At 38.5% G+C, this 15,491-nt stretch overlaps 1 protein-coding gene across 3 annotated transcripts in view; it reads left to right on the top strand.

The window, feature by feature from the left end:
* LOC124645145 (insulin-like growth factor 2 mRNA-binding protein 1) overlaps positions 1 to 11,751 on the top strand; it is a 43,362-nt gene extending 31,611 nt beyond the window's left edge. For all 3 annotated transcript variants that reach the window (XM_047184899.1, XM_047184898.1, XM_047184900.1), the window contains exons 3-8: positions 645 to 1,031; positions 1,111 to 1,354; positions 1,587 to 1,745; positions 2,151 to 2,354; positions 2,441 to 2,704; positions 6,520 to 11,751. In XM_047184899.1, coding sequence (XP_047040855.1) covers positions 645 to 1,031; positions 1,111 to 1,354; positions 1,587 to 1,745; positions 2,151 to 2,354; positions 2,441 to 2,704; positions 6,520 to 6,612 — 1,351 coding nt within the window. In that variant the 3' untranslated portion in view covers positions 6,613 to 11,751. The remainder of the gene's footprint in view (positions 1 to 644; positions 1,032 to 1,110; positions 1,355 to 1,586; positions 1,746 to 2,150; positions 2,355 to 2,440; positions 2,705 to 6,519) is intronic.
* The last annotated feature ends 3,740 nt before the right edge of the window (positions 11,752 to 15,491 follow it).

Raw genomic sequence — 15,491 nt, 5'->3', positions numbered from 1 at the left:
ATATGCTTCAATCGTAATTGAGTCGTGATTGGATCTCGGTCTGATGTGAATCGTATGTCGCTTAAGTAAAATTAGCAGAATCAACCCCCTGTTTGCTTGAATGCTTTTTTCAGGTTGCACAGATACATTATGTAGGGTTATATTACATGAAATCACATTGGTTTTTATTATCTTTCGAAAGTTAGCAACTTTTCGATATTAAACAAAAATTTTTATTGAACTAAAAACTTCTAATAACTTGTTTCTAGTGCGATTCGAGTTTTTATTACGACAACACTGAAGCAATAATGCTATCCGAACGAAATGTGTCTGTCCATTTACTGCGGATTTCTAATTTATTTCTATTAGTGATTGAAATTTGTCATAAAAAATATCGAAATTCAATCTCTAGATAGATGGGTTATAGAAACCCACCTTAAGTGCCTTTTGATTTTTATCCCGCAAAAGATGAAAATAGTTTTATCAGACCAGTGTTTATAATGACATGAAAGGTAGTTACTTAATATGGAATGAATAAAAAGTAAAAGAATTTCCATTTTTTATAACGCTTAAATTTAGACTAGAAGACGCATGGTTTTCTGTTGAATGTTTTGCTTGAGGTTTGGTAATAACTGTATTTACATGAGCTATACGACTTGTTACAGGGCTATCAATGGGCTAAACGGGTGCGAACTGGAAGGAAGTCGGATGAAGGTTGAGGCAGCTGAGCAGAATACCCGTGGCGGCAGGCGCGGACGTCCCGGCGGCGGCCGCGGCGGCGGCGGCGCCACCGGCGGCGGCTCGCGCCCCACCGACTTCCCGCTGCGTCTGCTCGTGCAGAGCGATATGGTCGGCGCCATCATCGGCCGTCAGGGCAGCACCATCCGCCTCATCACACAGCAGAGTCGAGCTCGCGTCGATGTCCACCGCAAGGACAATGTTGGCTCTCTCGAGAAGGCCATTACCATATATGGCAATCCTGAGAATTGTACAAATGCATGCAAAAGAATATTGGAGGTCATGCAACAGGAGGCCAACAATACTAACAAGGGGTAAGCGCTTATGCGATTAATATTATGTGCTGTGTAAAATTTTTGTACCAATGATTTAACCAATTATTTCCTGTTTCAGTGAGATCTGCCTGAAAATTTTGGCTCACAACAATTTAATTGGCCGTATAATTGGTAAAGGAGGTAACACCATCAAGAGAATCATGCAAGAAACCGATACCAAGATCACTGTTTCCTCTATCAATGATATAAACAGCTTCAATTTGGAGCGGATCATCACTGTCAAAGGCACCATTGAGAATATGGCTAAAGCAGAGTCACAAATTTCAGCTAAATTACGCCAGAGCTATGAAAGTGATTTACAGGTAATAATTATACTCCATTTGAGTAGACATTTAACTAAAGGTATGCTTTATATTTTTAGACCCTTAAAATAAATCAATTGTCTTTATTTTAAGCGGATTTGACAACTGGTACTAAACCGGGTAAAATTTTATGTCAAGACTGCCCCTTCCAAAACCAGTATACATACTAACTGTCACTAATCAGTCTGGCTATGTTGTCTATATTAAAAAATATTCGTCGTCTATGTTTAAGATGCTGGCACCGCAAAGCATCATGTTCCCCGGATTGCATCCGATGGCCATGATGTCCACTGGGCGTGGATTCTGCGGCGCCCCTCCACCATTCCCGCCGCCTATATACGCTCCCCTGCCGGGCCAGGGAGGCGCGCAGCAAGGAGCCGGTGACTCACAGGTAATAAATAAACAGTGGCGTATCTATTGAACTGATTGGACTGACCTTATCGAAGTCACATAATCGTTCCAAGGAAACCATTTGCCTCGCGAGTATTGAAATTATAAGTCTACTACAAAGCAAAAAGTTCATAAAAAAAAACTACAGTCTATACCGCCACAACCAAGAGAGACGTTTATTTTATTTCATGTTGGAATATATTCATAATATAAACACGTGGGCCCATTTGGTCAATAGATTTTTAGAAGCAGCTGCCGGCCCGGTAATGCCGGAAACATCTAGCTCTTATTTCTAATTTTTTTGAGCATCGTGTAAAGCAGAAAGCGTGGCTCCAGCATCTGCATTTGAACGTTCTGCTATAGATTTACCTAAAAAAATTACTAATACTGTCTTTTGTTACAATAGGAAACTACGTACTTGTACATCCCAAATAATGCTGTGGGTGCAATTATTGGCACCAAGGGCTTACACATTCGCAACATCATAAGATTCAGCAACGCGTCTGTGAAGATCGCTCCGTTGGAACAAGACAAGCAGGGCGAGAACCAAAGCAATCCTCAGCAGGAGCGTAAGGTCACCATAGTCGGAAGCCCCGAGGCTCAGTGGAAGGTGTGCATGCATTATATATTCGGAATATCATAACAGTTTCATAAGTCTTGGACATTATTATGAACGCTCCTTTCATTGCTTTCCAGGCTCAATATCTTATCTTTGAGAAGATGAGAGAAGAAGGCTTTATGTCAGGCTCCGATGACGTGCGGCTGACAGTTGAGATAGTAGTTGCATCTTCCCAAGTTGGCCGCATCATCGGCAAGGGCGGTCAGAACGTGCGAGAGTTGCAGCGCGTCACTGGGTCTCTTATTAAGCTTCCTGAACAACCGCAGCAGGCGCAAGGCGGCGGTCAGCAGCAAGATCACGACACAACAGTGCATATCGTCGGCCCCTTCTATAGCGTACAGGTATGTCATGTTTTTGATCTCTCGTATGTCGATTATGAATTTATGCTATTTTTAAAAGGTCCGTTGTTGTATTGGTGAACCTATAAGAGTATTCCTATAACGTAGCTCAAGGATATTAGGGCCAGGCCACAACAGTGCGTTGCGGCGTCGCATCGCAAAAATCAACGACGCATATCATATTAATCGCATAGCTGTGCAATGTTGTTTTTGCGATGCGACGCCGCAACGCACTGTTGTGGCCTGGTCCTTACTGCTCGGTGGTAAATATCGGGACTGGTCTAAAAACTTGTAGTGAAATCTTTGATCCGGTTTTTTTTATGGATTGTTATCGAACTTGAGATCAATTGGTCCGATTTCATGGTGTTTGGTTTTGTGATTAGAATAGCATACTGAATATTGAAAAGAATGAATAATAATATAATACGTAGGGAATATCCTAACTTTGTTTGTTAAAGCAACAAAGTAGTTGCCAAAAGTAAGAGATAAAAGGTGTACATATATGGTGTACCTTTGTCTGCTTTACTAATACACCCACAAATTGCGCACACATTCCCATTTCGTTTGACATCTGTGGTATTCGTTGGCTACTGCCAAGTATTGCTGGTATACTGCTTTCGCGTTATGAGTTCCGTGACCTTGTTATGGGTTCCGACGAAAGTTACTAAAACGGCAATTCCGATTTTGTTTTCTTTGCCAACCCATTCGTTATTATAAAAGAATCAATTAAATTACGTTAGGTCCTTTTAATTATTCCTTTATTTCAGACAACTTAAGGCTGTGTTTAAACCAAACTGACTGTTAGCCGCCGAAAGTAAGCGAATGTTATGCAGTTTATTTAAATTATTCCATCTGTACTGCCATCCATATTCAATTTTTCGTACACATCTAAACGACGATACGTTATAACGTTATGTGTAGGCGCTGTCATACGTCCGGTTAATACAGTGTGCCAGTACGCGAATTGGCTACGTAGCTATACGTCAGCATGTTGGTTCCAGCTCGGTCAGCGGACCCTATACAGTATGTGAAAAATAGGTGAATTCTCAGCGTTTACCCATCCATCCTCCGAGCCTTTTCCCAAACTATGTTGGGGTCGGCTTCCAGTCTAACCGGATTCAGCTGAGTACCAGTGCTTTACAAGAAGCGACTGCCTATCTGACCTCCTCAACCCAGTTACCCGGGCAACCCGATACCCCTTGGTTAGACTGGTGTCAGACTTACTGGCTTCTGACTACCCGTAACGACTGCCAAGGATGTTCAATGACAGCCGGGACCTACAGTTTCACGTGCCATCCGAAACACAGTCATTGGTGTCTAAGATATACTTAGAAAGTACATACAAACTTAGAAAAGTTGCATTGGTACTTGCCTGACCTGGAATCGAACCCGAGCCCTCATACTCTAGAGGTTGGTTCTTTGCCCACTAGGCCACCACTACTCAAACTACTAATTCTACTACTAATTCTCAGCGTTTACCCATACAAGCTTAAACGAATACAAGCCGACAGTTTTGTTTACTACTGGCGTATTGTCACCTCGTTTTAACAACAAAATACCGTTTATTTTCACGTTTACACTGGGGCTCACGGTGAGCCTGCTCAAATTCGGCGGCTGACCGTCAGTTTGGTTTGAACACAGCCTTATTCCATGAAAAAAAATAATGGATATGTAAACATATTATCACAATAGCTGTTATACTATAATTACTTAAAAATATTATAAATACATGCAGAATAACAAACTTAAACTAGTGCACATCATTTTAGCTATCAGTTATGAACTGTCAGGGAAGTCATAACGTGAAGGCGTATGTACCTATAGGTAATTGCAGCGATAATATCGCTTACAATTATATATATTTATATTCGCTTCATTGTTGCACGTACGATCATCAAGTACAACTGATACGAGTTGTCAATATTCCCGTCCTGCATATTTCATTGGGCTTGTATGATATAAAGGCAAATAAAAGAAAATATCTTTATTTTATGCAAAGCTTTCAATGTTCATGTTGTATCGATTCATTTTAGATCGTTCGATAGATTAATGTATCGATTTATAAAGCTTGTATAAAATAGTTCTTGACTTATTTTCTGACAATCCTTTCTTAGGTAAGTTACTCAATTGTAATTGTATTAGATGGAATTAATCGAATGGGTTTTATTTCACGTGAACACCAATTTGACGCGCATTTGAGATTTTTACAGAATGGAAGTGACTTAGAAATTTGCTAGGGACGTTTACGTAGTTGGTAGAGTTTCTCTGTTATAGGAATAAACTTATAGCGTTTCACAAGATCCAACTTTCGTCTCCAAAAAGGGCAAAATTTGTTTGCTAAGAACTGTACCCATACTGTAATGTAAAGCCATATGTATGCAGAAAGCAAGCCATCCGGCGCCAGCCCAGCGCCTAATGGCTTTGGTGGATTCTGATACCAGTCATAAAGCAAGCAGATTGAAGCAAGATGGTATCTAAGCTCTGGTAGATACTACCGGCTATTAGTACGACCTCTACCATAAGTTAAAAGAAAAAGTATTTGTCGACTCGATATCGACGATGCAAATTTTTTGTATGTTACTCAACACCGTTGACTTGCGGAACTAAAATTGGAAATTTAAAAAAAATTACGTAGTTGGTGGTGTCGAGTATCGGCAAATAATATTGCTTGCAAACTCATGGTAGAGGTACAGATTGGCGCCGAATATCAGCTTACTTTCTGTGTACGATCTAATTCTGTGTATGGTTATCTGTAATGACGACCTGTCTCGTCGAAAGGAATTAGAATTTGTATTTTAATCGATTTATACTTGCGCTTGCCTCTGCAGCTGTTATGCCTATTTCATAGTGTATCGTGTATATGTTTTTGCCAGTGCGAAATTTTAATATAGGGTTTTTGATGTTACCGGGATGCCAAAACTGTGTAAGATATCATGTAGTTACAAGTCCAAATTGAATTTATTTAAAATCGTACCTGTATTTTTATATATGAAGGTGGTGACGCGATTTACGGTCAAAATTGTGAATAAGATAAGTATATAATTTAACTAATTGCTGGCGCCATGCGAAGTAGTTCGAATACATTTTAATTTGATTTCTCGACTCACTGTGGCATAATAAGATATTTACGTTTTGTAGCGATCACCTGAAGCGGGATGAAACATAATCGAGACACTGCCTGTGTAAGGATAGAATCCTCAGTGTGAGCCAATGAAATAGCACAGCACCATGGCCATGCCAAGTTGTTTATTGCAATTGATGCAAAAATATAGGTGAGTTAATTCAGTATTAACGTAAACAATATTTATTATACAGCGAATTTTTAACGAATGACAATAAAATGTATTCACCCTGAAACTTCTTTAATTTACTTGCTACGCCTAATTGTTATTGGACTATGTAACTACATGTACGTGTTTTATGCAGTTATTTCTCGAATTATCCGCCATCACTGAAGGTGACGATCCAGACGATATCCTATTTCTATAATGATTATGAAAGGTACGAAAATACCACACAGTTTTTATAAATAAAATTCGTTGACCGTTATCGTTTCCCGATGGGCGTGCCATACGTTATTATAGTAACTTAATACATACTTTATATTACAAATTAATTGCCTTCACTTGTGGCAGGCTTAGCGAAGACGTTGAATACTTAATTTTAAGCCATTGCAAAATATATTGTGAAATATTTCGTTATGTCCTTGTTCTGTATAATTTTCCTTGATACTATATTGTATGTGTATAGTTGTATGTGCGAATGTGAAAGAAGGCCTTAGTATTGTACGTTTAACGTTTGATTGTGTATGTTATCAGTCGGCGCAGCGACGCATTCGTGCAATGGTAGCGCAGGCGAGCGCGCCGGGCCGCCGCCGCGCCGCGCAGCCGCCGCCGCCCGTGCAGCAGTAAGCTGCGTCCGCACCTCCGAGCCCCGCGCCCTCCACCACCTCCACCCTCGAGCCCTCGCAACACCGTCAGCTCACACCGGCTCACACCACACTAGCTTACGCACACTTACGCTGCACTCAAGGTATTCCGTGTCGTTTTGCTTCGACCGAACGCTGGCAGGTTGTCGAGTTGACATCATGTGTCCAAATGTTGTTGTTGACATAATTCTATTATTGTAGTGTAATTAAATCTATTGATAAATCCATATTTTATCCCGGGAGTTATGTATGTTGATGATTAATATTTGAATATATATTATGCATATATATATATATATATATATGATATTATTCATATACACTATTTTTTTAAATAATGAACGTGTTTGTTATATTGTTTTCATACCATGTTAGTATCTGCTACAATGTAGAGTTGTCATAAGATTGCAATAGTTAAGTTCTGTACACTGTTTACAAATGTTAATAGCAGTTTCTATAGTATCACGCCGTTCTATATACAACAAGAAGTTCAAATTATGAATTATGTTTTTGTTATAAAGTAATAGTTTAATCTGTTAAAATCACTGCACTATAATACTGTTAAACGTAATTATTTGAAGGGTGTGTGGGATACAACTAACTAGGAACGGAAATTACGACGTTGCTTTAACGAGGAGGCTCATTGGACAAACGGCTTTGCAAAGTATATTGTAAGAATATTTCTTTAAAAGATACGGAGTTTCTGCATGCATGCTGCAGAGAATGTGTCGTATAATGGTTTCTATTGAACTGATGTGTGTGTTGGGTGAAGTAACTAATCCAAAGAGTGAACGCCGATCGTGTCGAATCGGCCTGATAGTGACGAGCCTTGACTTGACAGAGCGCCGGCCCCCGGCCGCCCGCGCTTGCGCTAGTGCCCGCTAGCGCTCCTATCAACGATATGGAGACGATAACATCTACCTAATTATGATGGACAAATATTTTTGATATAATAGTAATTGTTGGAGAGTAAGGAGTAAACTTATGAGTTTTAATTTGTAAGTAACATTTGTTGATCGTTTTCTTTGTAATTTTGTCTTTGTTAGCTTTATAATGTTTTCTTGTATTGAAAATGTAATACAAAGTTTCGTCGAACGATACCGTAGCGTTTAATGGTGCGAGTGTAAATGTCGCGTCGGTTGTATTGTTCGGTTCTATCGTGATATGTTTTATTATTCAATTGTACGATTTGCGTTATCATTGTGCCAAGTGAGATAATTTAAACTATGAGAGATTAAGATTAAGTGAATAATATCAAAATTAATGAAAAGCTTAGATATTTATATGTATAATGTGATAATATATGGAAGTTTTGGCAAAAACGTTATTAAGAATGTTTTACATTCTTATTCCCATTTTCTCATTTTAGGTTAGATTAAAAATAAAAATATGAATTGTAAGTGGTGAGGCGGCGGCGTCGCCGTGACGGCCACGATAGTCGCGTGTGTCGCGCGCCTGCGCTCGCTCCTCGCCCGCTGATGTCCCGATACTTCAACACTTGTCTCTTAACATCTGGTTACGTCTACTCCGTCTCCCAAATGCATCAAAATAATTTTCAATTCATTACAGTCAAATGGCGTAATATTGTCAGTTACACACCGTGCTATAGTGCTGAATGTAAAGGGTACAACGTGCATGCTTACTAATGTTACATAAAATGAGAGGTTATCTAATAACTCTACAACAAAGTCAAAGCTACCTAACGGACCAGGCAGAATTATTTTTGTTGATTCTACCACCTTAGGCTTTGCTTTGTTATACCGTTATTAGGTAATAAAAACTGATGTTTTACATAAATTTAATTATTCAGAAATAACATCTCAGTTACTGGATCTTCCGATAGATTGCTATCGTCAGTCTGACATCTCAAGATGTTAATGTCGTTTAATTTGGATTCACTTTATTCAATCCATTACTGGGTTGTGATATTTGTAGTGACAGAATTTTAACTTGTCAATTGTAACTATCAAGTGAATCTCGTGGAGGTAAGATTCTTGTTCAAGATCAACTATCGGAAGATAACTCTCCCCAGACATTATATTTTCAAACCAATATTATTATGCCGATGATAGGTCATACATAGTTTTACTAGGGCATTTTTGCAAATTGGTGCGATCTTGCTTTATTTTAATAATTTATTTGTAATTTATTTTGTTTATTGCTTTTCGAAGTGAATAAATCATTGTGATGTAATCAAATTATCTGAAAAATTCTACGAGTATACTATACTTTAGTGATAGTATATTTCTCGCAATTTTGTATTGCTTCCACATATTATTGGTAATAATCTCACATATGGCAAATAACTCCTCACAGTCGGTCGAGAAAACGTGCTATAGGTGCAGGTGCTTTATATTCATCGATAAACTAAGATACCAATATTAGAGAACGAACCGTGAATGAATACAATTATGTCGCCGTTATAATTTTATGATTTTAATTTACGACCCCATAGTCTCATGAGTATATAGGTTTATACTATGAAAATATATACTGCCACGTTAAATAATATTAAATAAGTCCCCCTTAAATAAGTTACTGTTAATTATTGAAACAGAGATATCGTTGTTATATTTCATGTATACATAATTATTATTATTATATATATTTACACTATAAACTAATCGTAAACTTATAACGGCTTAATTTTAATGTGACAAATCCGTCTATTATAATTAACGGTACATTTATGTAGTACGAGAATAGATTTCACAAGATTTTATGTACGTAAGTTCCTTTACACGCTACGGATAGTCTGTAATGTGTGCTATGCTATAAAGAACACACATTCAACCTTTAATAAGGAAATTGAGACATTTTAGAAAACGGACTTCATTTTTACAAACATATCAGGAAGAATAAACGTTTAAACTGCCTATGATCAGAGAGCAGTGAGAGTCCACTTACTGAGAACACGCCACGATGTTGGCGTGCTATTGTACAGACCCTATACCTTAAATATGGGCCACAATCTAAAAGTTATAAAATGAGTGTTTAGTGATAAAAATATCGTGCGATTGACAGCAATCGTCGCTAACTTTGTTACTCTCCACAATAGCTGTATCACTTGAAACTGATATGCCAGAAAGTAGTTAAGTACCAATAACTATTACCTATGTTTACTTATTGAGTTAAGAGGGGCTCAGAATTTATTAATCTGAAAACGAGTGCAAGGAGAAGTGTAATTGTTTGTGCGCTTATTAGCGTATTATATTAACAGAATACTGAGGTATAAGTCCTATTATATCGGCAAAAACTTTACATTCCATACTTCACAAAATAACACCTATTGCTGAAAACCGACCATCTGCAAATGAGTATTTTAGAAAATTTACTAAATTATGATATTTTTTTGCGCATTCAGTGTTATTACTTATATACGGTACGAGTGAAAAATAAATGTGTAGATGTATGCAAGCTAATTATGCAAGCTAATTATTGTTTCGCTAAAAGAAAATTGTATGCATTAACGATATTTGAATGTCTTGGATTAATGTTTAGAATTCATATTGGTGTAATATTTCCACTCGTTAGTAGTATAAACAATATTTTCTGGACAAGAGAAATTGGCTTGTATTTGTGTTCAATATCGGTCCACTACAGCAGAAGTTGGTTGACCGAGTATTGTTCGACACCAGCCAGATTCCGCTTGCATCGGCTATCAGAATGGAATAAAATATACGGTTACTTTCACTGCGACAGGAAGAGTGTACATATTAGGCATGTTGTTTATTCCTTCCAAATGTAAGCAAGAGAGGGTACATTATGATTTGCAATGTTAGGATGCAGAAATAGTTTTAGTTGATTCTTATTGTATCGTTGCGAAGTAGTTTAAGTTGATGAAGGCGCGGGCGGCGCGCGGCCACGAGACTGAACTACACCCCTGCCGCCGCGCCCTCGCGCCCATTACTTACATATTGTCATTGTCGCTATTATCATTCTTGTTTGATGGTTCTACTGTTATTTACATTACATTATAATTCTTTCTCGTGTGTGTAACCACTATTTTGTGTATTTACGTGTGAAAGGATCGATTTCATTTTAATGTGCATGATTGTAATTTTGGATATTATCTAATATGTATGAAATGTATGAATATTGTCAGATTATTACGGTTGATTCAAATAATTATTATTTTTAATCAAATCCTTGAGCGCACATCGCATTTTATTATTTTATTTCAATAACTTGTTAATTTTATTTAGTGGGGGAAATTGAGCACTCATGATTCTGTTGTTCGTATGTTACATCCCCAAGCAGTGTATGCTAAAGAAGTTTACCGAGTCTATAGTAATAGTGTTTATGTATGTCGTATGTATTTATGTACCTTGCTGGAGCATGTATATCAGTGTGTAGCGTGGTCGCGTGGCGGCCGGGCGCACGCGCGGCGCACCGCTCGGCCAGACGCGAGCCGTGTCGTCGCGTCTTGTCTCGTCCCGCCCGCCATGTGATAAGTATACAGCAGAACGCCGAATATCCGAATTAATTGGCTCCCCAGAGCTCGGATATAATCAGACATACCTAGAAATTCTACCTAGGTACTACATGACCTTCCTCACCGAATACCTCATGGCCATGGAGAAACGCACGGAAGGGTTACCAAACAGAATTCTACCATAAAATGTGGAAATTATTTTTATTTTTCGGATACTTGGCGATGCGGTTAATCGGCATTCGGATAATCGGCATTCTACTGTAATTAAGTAACGGCCGTACATTCGCGATCTCATGAGGCGGGACCCACAGTATGCGTTATTTTTGTTTAGATATAGAGGAGCTGTTGTTGTTGCTTCTCAAGTGAATGTATCAAGGTCCAATATTCATTGATATATTGTTTTTTTTCACTATTCTTGCAGGACAAATAGACATACATAGTTCGCCACATTTTCTTTAAATTTTACTGTTATTTTTAGAACCATTTTATAATTGGTATAAGTTCTGAAACTAATAACTACCTCAATATTACTAAATGAATATGATAATTATCTTTGTGCATGTTTTTTGGGAACTGAATTTAAAAGAATACGAAAATTCAATATAGTATAAGATTGCTATTTTAAACATAGTAACAGAAAGTTGTCAAAATTAGGTTTCTTAACGTAATAAAACTGGTGAAATTTGAGCAAGTTTTTTATTTCTAAAGCAGACTAAACCTCCACGTTAACCACTAGTTTTTTTTACTTTTGTACATGTCTGTACATGTAAATTTGTAACACTATCCTACATATTTTAGAAGGTACCACAATGTTCTGCGTTTTCGCTTTTTCGTAACCACCTAAACTTGGTCGGGTTACCACGGTCATTCACTTCCTAATGACTTTAATCGTATTATCTCATTAATTATCCAATGTACTGAGCTGAAATTTTACTGATATACAACTGATCTAAAAAAATAATAATTGACATAACATTCAGTTCATATATCCAATCCAGGGGCCAAATAACACCGCGCGCATCAAGACCGTGCTCGTGAAGAACTGAATATCATATTACTTGTTAAATACTTACAGGATACTAATGAAACTTCACATTTAAAGGCAGTTACAAGCTTTAAAATAACAAGTAAAGTAAGTCTTTACACTTCTTATTGAGTGCTGGGACCAATTGAAATGTTTTTTCATTTAATGAAATAACCATTAAGATATGCATTATTTTGGTTTTATTATTGCAAAACAAATTGAAACTAAGTCCTAGGAAGTCATGAACAAAAGATGATAAGAATCCGCTTAACCATTTCAAAGATCTAGAAACCAAAAACGTTACCCCAGCAAAATCTCGAATAACTTCGCAACCGAAGAAAGAACAAATACAAAACTTTTTTACGAATAGTTGTCACTATCCATATAAGTCGAAAGTTCTCATCAATACAAAGAATATAAGCCCAAATACGAGGTATTTTACAAATTCAGTTGTCTAGTTCCCTCGACCTTCTCTGGTCTCCATCATCAGATCAGCTCCAAACCTTCACTGTTGCAGAGGTCTCGTCAATACAAATAATATAAGCCCAAATACGAGGTAGTTTACATATTCAGTTGTCGAGTGCCTCTCTGGTCTCCATCATCAGGTCAGCTCCAAACCTTCACTGTTGAATACTGCTTTCAGGCATACACCTGAGTGTCAAGTTTTTACCCTATGTATGCCTACAACTTTCGAAGTTTGCCCTCGATTTCTCAGGGTTTCCATCGTCAGATCCGTGACCTGATGACGGTGGGACTAACTGGCAGCTATTCCGCGATGAACAAAAGAAGAACCAATGACGTAAATCGGTCTATAAACCTCGGAGTAGTCGATGTACATACATAGAAAAAAAAAACATACCGGCCGAATTGAGAACCTCCTCCTTTTTGGGAAGTCGGTTAAAAATATGGCAAAACATTTACTTTATCTAGACAACTAATTTTATAGGTAATATTTATTTAAATATTCCCATTAGAAAGAAAAAGGTCTGGCTGGCGTAACGCTACGCCAGCAGGAAATGTTTTTGTGAAATAATTAAAAAACTATAAGCGCAACAAATTTATAAATGTGCGCAACAATTACAGAAGCCGCAATACTAATCTATATAATTCGCTCACCTAGCAGTATAATGGCACATTTACAAAAAAAGAGAAATTGGGTTTTTACGGCCTAAGTGTTTAAAAGTGTATAATTTATAAAGTGGTAAAACGGCACGGCGTTAGTTGTTAAAACCATAAAATCTAAGATAAAATATAAAATGAAGTCATAACCTCGTTTCAAACGTTTGCAAAATCTTTGACCCTCATTTCTGTAAAATAAGAAAAAGTAGATGTGTCATACTGCTAGCTGAGCGATAATAAAAGAAAGTCGTGTTAGTTACACCACTTATAACTCAAGAACGGCTGAACCGATTTAGCTGAAAATTGGCAGGGAGGTAGTTTAGAGCCAGGAGAAGGACATTATGATAGTTTTTATTAAAAAAAAATACAATTTATTCCGGACAGATAGCGCCATCTATTGTTCAAACCAAAAATCTGCCGGATGCCACTATTCCACGCGAACGAAGTCGCGGGCAAAAGCTAGTTAAGTTAAGTTAGTTAAGATTCAAATGACCATTGTCGAGAACATCTGGCCTGGGTAACGGACACAATCGTATGTCACTTAAGTAAAATTAGGAGAATCTAAACATGTATGCTCAATCGGTTGAGGGCTAGTGCCTTAGGGTGCGTCCACATCTGGCGAATGCGCCGCGAATGCGCAGCACGCGAGCCGATCGCGAGCTGTCCGCGAGCTGCGCGCGTGCATTTTTGTTCGTGCGCCGCTTCTGCGCCGCCCGCGCGCAGCTCGCGCGCGACCTAAGCGCCGCACGCGAGCGGCGCGCAGGCGGCGCGCGACGTCTGCCATCTTCGATAGTACTGAGCCAATATACGGAACTGTAAGGGCGAGAACTGATTGCGCGCAGATCGCGCGCCGCTCGCGCGCTCTATACGAGCCTTGCGTGAGTTGCGCTAAAGAGGCGCACCGAACTATTGCAGTGACTGCACGCGCGCAGCTCGCGGACAGCTCGCGATCGGCTCGCGTGCTGCGCATTCGCGGCGCATTCGCCAGATGTGGACGCACCCTTAAAATTGAGTTGTAACCCGAACACACAAACATACATTGCAAGTTGTAAATAAAAGCTTGTACCTAACTTGTAAAACAGCCACAGGACATACTCGTAAGCCGTGTAGTGTCACGTCCTGTCAAATTTATGAAAAAGTATGATCCTGGCGAGGAAAAAGTCCCAAAAAAATGCGGTGACTTTGGTCGACTTGCTACCTTGTTTTGACGATTGCCCAAGAGCGGTAGAGGTATTGAGTTAATTTAGGATCTGCAAAAAAAAACAAATTATCTGCTGCCGTGGACTTCCCCCGCCGCTTGTCGCGATCTCGTCCTTACTCTCCCGAGTGGTACCCACCACAGCGGTTCCCATATCTCAGGGTATGAGGTTCCTACCGGGATTGAAGGAAAAACATTTCAGGCGGCTGGACAATTTCTGTTTTTTACTTAATAAAAGTAATTACACAGTCATTTAAGTTCCATCAAATAAAATAGGCAAAACTAAAACAAACCACAATGTTTCACTAGCAGTAGTGGACCACTAACAGAAGCGTCTTAGTTTTCTGCAGTCGGTTCTCAATCTGTGAACAGCCTGGGGCTCAATTCTGCAAATTTTACTTTAGCGACATGTGATTGATATACAACTGATATTTCATATGGGGCATACCGCAAGTATTTAAATTGAATAGTGATTGCAATGGGCTCTCATTTTAATCTTTGTAGGTGTTCTTGTCCAATCAAATTTACCAAGAGTTTTAATGTAGGTAGGGTAGTGAATATACTATTATTTTATTTGTTCCCTTATTTTATTTGTCTCTAGCCGCGGTTGCAACGGCGTCCCGTGGGAACTTCTGCCCGTACCGGGAAAAATATAGCGTATGTTACTTGCAGGTAATGTAGCTTTCTAATGGTGAAATAATTTGAATATCGGTCCAGTCATTTTGGAGTTAATGCATTACAAAGAAACAAACAAAATTTTCTTTATAATATAAATACCTATAGACAAACGTCAGTCTGGCTGTCCAGTGTCCAATGATATGTCACTGGACATTAGTAGCAGAATGCCCCCGGTAAAACTGCTATTGAGATTCAATTGATATCTAATTGACACATAATTAAATTAGTAAAATTTAGCCGCTGGCGGATGGGCACAAAGCTCGGAGAGGGTTGTTAAATGTATTCTATGGGAACTCATTGCAGTGACGACTTCGACTTCTTAATAAACGTTAGGTAGTAAATATACACATTATACAAATCCTCTTTAATTCTTGACGTTAAAACCCCATCGAATAAGGTAACTTTGAA

The sequence above is a fragment of the Helicoverpa zea genome, chromosome 31, assembly GCF_022581195.2.
Source record: "Helicoverpa zea isolate HzStark_Cry1AcR chromosome 31, ilHelZeax1.1, whole genome shotgun sequence".
Classification (NCBI taxonomy): Eukaryota; Metazoa; Arthropoda; class Insecta; order Lepidoptera; family Noctuidae; genus Helicoverpa; species Helicoverpa zea.
Note: the sequence above shows the minus strand (reverse complement) of the source record. Positions and strands in the feature narration are given on the sequence as shown.